Here is a 9,352-nt window from a genome sequence, read left to right as displayed (position 1 = left end):
TGGTGCATCTAAACAAGGGTCTTGTTTAGTTTCTAAAAATTTTTGCAAAATTTTTCAGATTCCCCGTCACATCAAATCTTGCGGCACATGTATAAAATACTAAATATAGATAAAAAGGATAACTAATTACACAGTTTGTATAAATTACGAGGAAAATCTTTTAAGCCTTGTTAACATATAATTAATAATATTTGCCAAATACAAACAAAAATACTACTACTCACATTTTGCAAAATTTTTTACAAGTAAACAAGGCGAAAGCCTAAATACACCCGGTGTCACTATTGGAACAATCCCGAAGGCTCGAGATATTTCCCCGTTGGATCAGGCAGATGAGACAGCAGTATCACGACTCTCGAGCGTCGAGCTCGAGCGAACCCAACGCATATCCGCAATCCGGAGTCCCCAGACGGCAACCGTTGCCATCCATCTCTCACTCCACGCACCGTCCGCGCACGGCTCGCCGGCCATCACTCGCACACCACAGCACGACACCATCGGCCCCTGGCCTTTCCTTCCGTGCACCTACTACCCCCCGCGCCACCGCGGAAAGTAAACCCCCGAGATCCAGCGCCGTCGGCACGACCACCAGGCCTGCGCTGAGCAGGGATGGGGCGGAGAGGGGAGCCCTACTACGTCGAGGCGGCGCCGCCGGTGGACGTGAACAAGAACACGGAGTGGTTCATGTACCCGGGCGTCTGGACCACCTACATCCTCCTGCTCTTCTTCGCTTGGCTCCTCGTCCTCTCCGTCTCCGGATGCTCCCCGGGGGCTGCCTGGACCGTCGTCAACCTCGCGCACTTCGCCGTGAGTCTCCCCACTCTCTATCCCGTCCCCGGCCCCTCGCCCTTTCTACTGGGGTTTGCTTACGAGCGGTTGCTCGCGCGATCGACTTTTGATTTTGTGCATGTCTCGTCCCTTCCTTTCTCAAACTGGAATGGGTTGCTTCCGTCCACTTTATCCCTAGATTTGGTTGTACTGTAGATGGATTTACTAATTAGCTCCTTCGGTGTCGATTATTTCTGCTCCCCAACTGTTTCACGCTCCAGCAGGACTGTTTGATTCTTGCTCTGCGTCTACGTGTTTAGCCAAAAAGATTATGTTCTTTGCCATGATGCGAAGGCGGAATCTGTGTAGGATTAGAGTGACAGTTCATCTGCAATTAAAATATTTCCACAACCTATGCCCATGGATTGCTACGAATATAGTGAAGCCATAGAAGAAATATTTTAGGAGATGAAATATTAGTAGTATAAACTGTCTTTGTCAGGCTGGATGTGCTATTCTGTTAGCTTATCATAAATTTTGTTCGCCATTTGTGTGTGGAACAGTTTCCCTTGCATAAAAGTCAAAACAAGCACGCCATTGTTGGCCAGGACCATTTCTTTGTTTATTCAAAGCAGGTTGTTATCAGATATTGACTATTGAAAGGTCCATTTGTGTGTACTATACTACTATGAAGAATAACTAATAGATCGAATTTTGATTAGGTTTGTATAACGAGAACTGTTCATATTAGTGGTACAGGACAGGCTTCACATTGTGATCTGCAGACTTATGTATTGTTCCATAATCAACATTTGGACTTGCACATGTCATGGTGACCTGAAATACGAGCCATGTAAATTATACTTGGCAATTCTCATCTCGGGATAAAGATATTATGTGTCCTTTTGGGTCAGTGATGTGTTTGATACAAAATTTTCTCTTTGACTCAGAAGATGCATTTCATGCCATCTGCAATATCACATTACTTTTAACCCAAGTGATGGCATGCGTTCATCCAATTTCTCTCTCACACATACAGGTAAAAAACACATGGGTTGTGAATGGGTAGGAGGACTTAAGTGAAAGAACTCAACTCCTTGCTATTCATGTTCCTTGCCTGTTGAAATTCAGTTGACACACCTGAAATGTTCTATTTTCAGATCACTTACCACTTCTTCCACTGGAAGAAAGGAACCCCTTTTGCTGCTGATGACCAAGGCATCTACAGCAGATTGACATGGTGGGAGCAAATGGACAATGGTCAGCAGCTTACTCGGAACAGAAAGTTTTTGACTGTGGTACCTGTGGTGCTGTAAGTTCCATCTCATCCTTGTGCAGTTCGCACTTCAACAAATGACTCTTCAGATTCTGGAAAGAAAACTTATACTACTAATCAGTACGGGCAGCGGTTGCTTGTGCAATCATACTCCATTTTGTTCCTAATCAACAATTTTGTTGCAACAGAATGTACTTGCTTGCTCATCAGACTACCTTTCTGAACTTGGGTGTTGCTCTGCCTATTATAGAAAGCACAAAACATGCTAGAGCATAGTTATACACTTGTACTTAAAGATGCATTATAAAAGGAGTTGATAGACAAGAACAACAATAAAAAGGTCTGTAAAACTGTTCAGCTAAGTTATCTAGCCAACCCTAAATATTAGGAAATTTCTCTTCCAGCTACACTTTGCTGCTGCTGTGCCTTCAAGGAATAATTTGTTGCTTGTGATCCAAAAGTTAAAACAAAAAGAACTAGGATTTTCATGAGCAGTGCAAAGTTCAGCTGATGATTAATCAGTTAGTATCTTGTCACTATCTCCAACAATCGTCACCCAAAATACAAGACCCATTTATCGTTTAGGTAGCGTTACAGGTAAAAGGTTCTATACCTATTTTTAGTCTTCTCCAACAACAATACCTAAAAGACAACACTCTGCAAATGGGTCTCGAGGAGAGAGGATACCCAAATTTGGGTTATGCCTCTCCTGATACCCAAAATGCAAAATGGGTCTTCTGTATGGATACTCTGTTGGAGGCTATAGGTATTGTGTTGGAGACCCATTTTGGGTTTGGGTTCCCAAATGGGTCTCCTGTTGGAGATAGAGTGCAGCATCTTAGCATTTTTGACAAATTAAAAGTATGATGCTTGGCTTGAAGTTAGTTATTGTTAAAATATTGTATGCAATTAACAATGTTATTATTGTATTTTTCGAACCAAGTTGACATTGTAATATCGAGTGGCATATATTCTAAGGCGTGTTCTTCCAGGTATCTGATTGCATCGCACTTGACCGACTACAAGCAGCCGATGTTTTTCCTCAATACGATTGCAGTTTTTGTGCTGGTTGTGGCGAAATTGCCGAACATGCACAAGGTCCGCATATTTGGAATCAATGCAGACATCTGAGGACCACTGCAAGAAGTGCATGGTCGAAATATGATGTTATGAAGAGCTACACCAGAACAAGCAGTGTGTTTCTCAAAGTCGGCACAACTGCCTGTAATATATGTACAGCAGTACAGGTTTAGAAAGAACTGTAAATGTTACTCTAGCATACAAGGTTTGCCTGCAGACTGCTCTGTGTTGTTGCCGTTGCTGCTTTCTTTTTGGTTTCATTGGAAGTGGAAACGGTAACTTCGGTAAACAACCGCCAGCATGTGGATAAGTGTGTAGCAGTTGGTAAGTTGGAAAACTGTGTAGCGGATGCTGTTTGGTATTTGGTAAGATGGAACCCATAAATCAGTAAATTTCATGTTTGTCTTCGCCTCTTTGCTTATTATCTGCTCCCTCAATTCCAAATTATTTAGGCCACTTTACCGTTCCAAATTAATTAGGTCACTTTACCTTTATCTAAGTCAAACTTCACCAACTTAACTAAGTTTAGACCAATATCAGTGTAGTTTCATGTCACCGTTTCGAGACTATGTGTTGGAAACAATAAAGTCAAGTTTCATCTCCATAAATCCATTTCATCCTATAAAACTTTTATCATCTCTCTTCATCAATATTATGATACATCAGCTTATTTAACGTCTGCAAAATTCTCATAAAGAAATCTCCATTGGGATTGGTCTTATAAAAAAAACTCAATATCAACAAATTAGTTCATTAAACTATATATGTAGTGTCTTAACTTAATAGTGTATTTATTTAAACTTCAGTAGATGTTTCTAAAGATTTAGTTGAAGTTAGAAATGTTTGATAAGTGGTTTTGAAATAGAGGACCATACAAGATGATAAAGGTTGATAAAGCTTATACATGATCTCCTTGTAACCAGGGGTGAGCATTCTTTCTGATCGAACGGAACCAACCAAACCGGATATTGGTTGTTTTGAAAGTTTGGTCATTTAAAAGTGAAGACCGATTAGTTAGTTTTAAAACTCAAGACTGGTTAAGCTTGGCTTGGTTATGGCTGAACTAACCGGACTAGAAAAAACTACCACTAAGTAGCATAATTCGTAGCACATTTTAGTAATATTTTTCTATTTAAAGGCAAAAAATGACGATATAACATATAAATTAAACAAAGTGATAAGAGCAGATAGTTGATATAAACCCATTAAAATGAATATTACTTCATTTTAGACTATTATTAGTGAGATTGTATCCACTGATAACTCATCAGTTCATAAAGTACCGTACATGATAGAGACATAGCAAGTAGGCCTAGGCATAATTGATCAAAGACTATAGATCTAACGTAGACCAAGACCAAAGTGACCGAGACCAAGACTAAATACTTTCAGTCATTAGTTCAGTCCTAAGTCTATACTACCCAAACGTTTTATAGTTAGTTCGGTTATATGCCACTGATCTTCAAGAATCTAACAGCGTACAAGACTGAGTACGCCGCAAATTTTAAAGAGTAAATTTCACTGTCAGTTCTCAAACTTATCCTGAATTCTCATCTAGTGTCACACCCGGATGTAAAAGAGCATTTGGGTGCCAAATCACATGTGCGCCAGGATCTCAAATTCACACACATGGATCGACATCATCAATGGTACAAAACACAGTGTTCAAACGTATTACATAAATGAGAGTCAAAGTACCATTATTACAAGCCAAATGTATATCAAAGTGCGAATGGGAAGCATAAGCTAAATTGTTCCATAAAGAAAGGGGAAACTAGACGCCGACGTAACAGGACCACCTTGCCACAGGAAGGTCGACGGCAGAACCACACGAGCCTAACAACCAGGCGACTCAGGGTAGTCCTAAGGGAATTCACAATTGTACTCCTGATCGTCCGAGCAACCTTTAATGATTATAGCAAGGGTGAGCTCATGTCGAACTCAACAAGCACAGACGGAAAGTAATGACATGCAAGGGTTGAAACATGGTAAAGCTGACTTGGTTTGACTGCGGTAGCATTTTAGTTGATCACTTTTAATTGTGACTGTTATTAGAACAACCTGCTACTAATTATGAGTAGCATAAATCCAGCCCTTAATTAGTGTAAGTAGTAATTAGCATCTTTTTAAAGACTATCCTAATAATTATTATAGTCCAGAAATTAACCCCAATTATTAACACAGGATAGCAATCCTGCCAACACGGAATAGCCATTCCGCCAAAACACGAGGTAGCAACCTCGCCAAGTTCCATCTCCAAGTAACCAGTGAATCCAATTTGCTCATCATGTGAGAGTCTGAGCCGCTCGTGACCATGAGCACGCCTGATATATCAGTTTTACACTCTGCAGAGGTGTGCACGTTCACTCCAAGTCGTGATTCCCATTTGTCCGGGGTCATGACTCCCCAAAACACTGCCAAGGTGAGCAGGCAGGGTCTCACTACGAGACCTTTCACACGGTCCAACTAATAGGATGCCACTCGCAAGTTTTTGCCGGGGCGCTCGACAGTCGATACCCATAGCCATGGCGTACCGAGCAGCCAACAACTTAATATTCATTACCCAAGTTACTTCCTCACACATACCCGGAAAGTAACACCCTACTAGTGGAGGTCCTGCTAATTAGTCAAGCTAGAGCCATATGGCTTGGAGCTGCACTGTATGTTCCAGGGGGCGCTCCATGACTAAGTCCTTACGGAGAGCAGAGACGGGTACGCCCGGCCAACCGGACCACCAACAGTACCCGCTCCCCCTGTCACCACCATCATCTCAATGCTCGTAAGCATCCAACATCGCCATCACCGCAGTGACCAAAGGTTCAGCACACTTTAAGCATCAAGTTAAGTAGAGAGTATTACTTGTTTAGGCATGTGTGTAAGATGAGTAGAGCAGCTAAGCATACCTAATACAATCTAGTCTACCCATATACATAACCCCAGGTGAACAAGGAATAGTAAGTAAAGCTAGTCAGGTCCTTAGGGTTTGCATTCATTGGACACATGCGTATAAAGTAGATGACATTAATGAGTAGGTTCAAAATGATCAAACGGTGTCTGCACCTGCCTTGATCGTAGTCGGGTTGCTCGAACTCAGCGGGATCCTGATCCTCTTCCTTCACGAGCGTCTCGTTGGCTATACGTAACAATCATCACACATACGAAGCAATACATGCAAGCAAACAAGCTTAATCAGAAACAGTACACCAAAGCATTCAAAAGCAGAAAGCAACTGCACTACTGTATTCTACTCGACGAGACGAAACTTTAGCGACCAGAATCACCTAAATCGGAGCTAAGACGCAAAAGTTATGGCTAAAACAAGTTGGATGGCAAAACTGTAGATTAGCTGAACTATTTTTCGTATTTAAAACTAATTAAAACTGAATTAAAATGAGATTTGAATTAAAACTATAAATACTAACGGCTACAGGGATTTTTCTACAAAAACCAGGGGCTAAAAACTAATTATTTTGAACTGAGCAAGATCGTAGGTTAATTTCAAATAAAGACAGGGGCCTTTTTGCAAAAAGGCTAGGGGGCGGCGCGGGTGGCCGAGCTGGCCGGCCACGTGGCGGCGCGGGACAGGCGGGTCCACGGCGGCGCTGTGGACCGCGCACGCGGGGGCAGGGGACCGCGGTCCACGGTGGACCGCGCCTGTGGGGCGAGCGCTGGCGGCGGGGGCGGCCGGTCCGCGGCGGCGCGCCATGGCCGGCCGCGGCGAGCTTTCGGCGGCGGCGCTGCAGGGCACGGGAGAACGCGCCGAGGCCGCGGGCGGGGTCGGCACGGCGAGGCGAGTCCAGGGCGCGGCTCACCTTGGCGAATGGACGGGTGGACAAGCTTGACGACGGAGCTCGCGGCGGCGAGGTTGACGGCGGCGGCGGCACGAGAACTCGGCGAGTTGGCGGCTAGGGTTAGGGCTTTGCGCAGGCGACTAGGGTTCTAGGGGCGCGTGCGGGCGAGATGCGGCTCTATTTACAACACGCGGGGAACCTAGGGAGGCGCGCGCGGGCACGGAAGCCGGGGCGGCAGCGGACTCCCCGTCCGTTTCGGACGGGAGGTTAGGGACGCGGTGGGTACCACCTGCGGGGCCCATGCGTCAGTGGCTGCGGGCGGGGGCAGCGCAGGGCGCGGCTAGGCAAGTGAGGAGCAAGTGAGGTCAAGATCGACGAACCAATACAATCACGTGATGATATGAAGTGGATCATATCATTTGGTGATTGGTTGGAACATGTGTTGCATCAATAATAAAGGAGATGGAATGGAATGCACAAGGCAAAGATATAACTTAGGGCATTTCCATTTCTCCGGTCATAGGTGTGTAGAGAAACTTATGACCGGATTTAGGATAGATGGACGTGCTATCAAGAGGGGAAAACTTGTTTGAATATCGATTATCTAGTGCCACTTAAGCAATCTAACTTTGCATACGTGTTAGGATTGAGTAGCGTGGCAAGTTTGAGAGGCTAACCCCTTTGAGAAAATATTTATGAAAAGCTAACACAGATGCATATAATGGTTTTACACATGGTGGTGTTGGCACTTTTGCAAAGGAGGTGGAGTTTGAGAGGCAGAGAGGGGTTTGGGATTCGGCGGGATTTGACATTTTGAGGAAATAGAATGCCTATTTTTCATTACGGCGGAGAAAAGTTTCAAAGAAGTCACGAGACTGTTGTCAGATGCTGAGGTCGGCAGCGTCAGATGCTAGACCTATGTCTGACGCAGTGTTGGCAAAACTGCACATGACCCCGTGGGTCATCAACGCGTCTAACGCTCAGACGTCGGTGTATCCGATGCACGCGACTGAAAGCCCTAGTTTGGTTTTGGATAATTGATGAAATCTAAATGTACTAATCTTTGTCATGAGTGAAATACAAGGATAGATTGGTACACACCAAGTGATGGAGCTAGATGATGGTAATGGCAATGGAGATGACGATGATATTCAAGTGCTCCAACTTGGAAAAGAAGAAATAAAAAAATAAAATAGGCTCAAGGCAAAGGTATTTTTAATAGGGCCATTTTGTTTTGCCACTCAAGACACCAAGTGGGTGTGAGTGGATTTAGGATAGATAACCGTACTATAAAGAGGGGAAATCTTTAATCGCAATGATTATCTAGTGCCACTAAATATGAGTCTCATTTGTATATACGTAGTGTTTAGTGACATTATGAGATGCTTGAGAAAGCTTATAAATTTTTTTGTGAAAAGCTAACTTAAGTATCTAATTTATTTTGGATTGGCAAAGTTAGCAACTTGAAAAGGCTTTAAATTTATGGTGTACTATTGTCTATAAGTAGAAAAGTTTTGCAAGTAGCTGAAACAAGCTAGAAGAAGTCACAACCAATTACAATTTGAAAGGAACTACTGTTGTTTCTGGGCTGCTCAGTGCTGGGCATAAGCGCTTGCAGGCTGACGCGTCAGCTCCTTGCTTGCACCTGCTATTTGACCCAGGCTTTGTTTAGTTTCAAAATTTTTTACAAAATAAATATTGTAGCACTTTTGTTTGTATTTGATAAATATTGTTTATGGATTAACTAGGCTTAAAAGATTAATCTCATAAATTATAGACAAACTGTGAAATTGGTTCTTATTTTTATCTATATTTAATGATTCATGCATGCGCCGTAAGATTCTATCTTATGGGAAATCTAAATCTTTGTAAATTTTATTGGAACTAAACAAGGCCGAAAAATATGAGCAGATTTTCTTTTGTGTTGGTTGGCTAACGAGAGGTGTTGCTACTATGCATGTTTGCATGCACGGGGCCTGGTGCTTCTGCTTGCTTTTTGAGAGTTTGGAGCCTCGTTGTGTTTTTGGTTGAAGTTGGTAAAGTTTAACAGGTATTGTAGATTTTCGTTTTATTTAAAAATTATTGTCTAATTAATGACTAATTAGGATTAAAAGATTCGTCTCGCAAATTACTCTCTAGCTGTGTTTTTAGTTTCACAAATAATCTATATTTAGTACTTTATATATATGTCCAAACATTCAACGTGATGGACGGTAAAGTTTATCGAAGAAAACTAAACACCCTCTAATAGTTGCTTTAATTAGCTTGTGGGGCCCACGCTCGAGAGAGGCTTGCATGCCTAATTCTAGCTACTGTAGCATTTTGTTTGTATTTGATAAATTTTATCTAATCATAGGCTGTAAATTACAGATAAACTATACAATTAGATTTTGTTTTTATATATATTTAATGCTTCATGCATGTGTCTAAAGATTTA

At 42.6% G+C, this 9,352-nt stretch overlaps 1 protein-coding gene across 1 annotated transcript; it reads left to right on the top strand.

Annotated features, from left to right (window-relative positions):
• LOC8059752 (ORM1-like protein 3) lies at positions 351–3,537 on the top strand. Its single transcript, XM_002461892.2, has 3 exons — positions 351–807; positions 1,929–2,080; positions 3,037–3,537. Exons 1-3 carry the CDS (start codon positions 610–612, stop codon positions 3,173–3,175), a joined length of 489 nt encoding a protein of 162 aa, XP_002461937.1. The 5' UTR covers positions 351–609; the 3' UTR covers positions 3,176–3,537.

The sequence above is a fragment of the Sorghum bicolor genome, chromosome 2 (assembly GCF_000003195.3).
Source record: "Sorghum bicolor cultivar BTx623 chromosome 2, Sorghum_bicolor_NCBIv3, whole genome shotgun sequence".
In the NCBI taxonomy this organism is placed as follows: domain Eukaryota; kingdom Viridiplantae; phylum Streptophyta; class Magnoliopsida; order Poales; family Poaceae; genus Sorghum; species Sorghum bicolor.
Note: the sequence above shows the minus strand (reverse complement) of the source record. Positions and strands in the feature narration are given on the sequence as shown.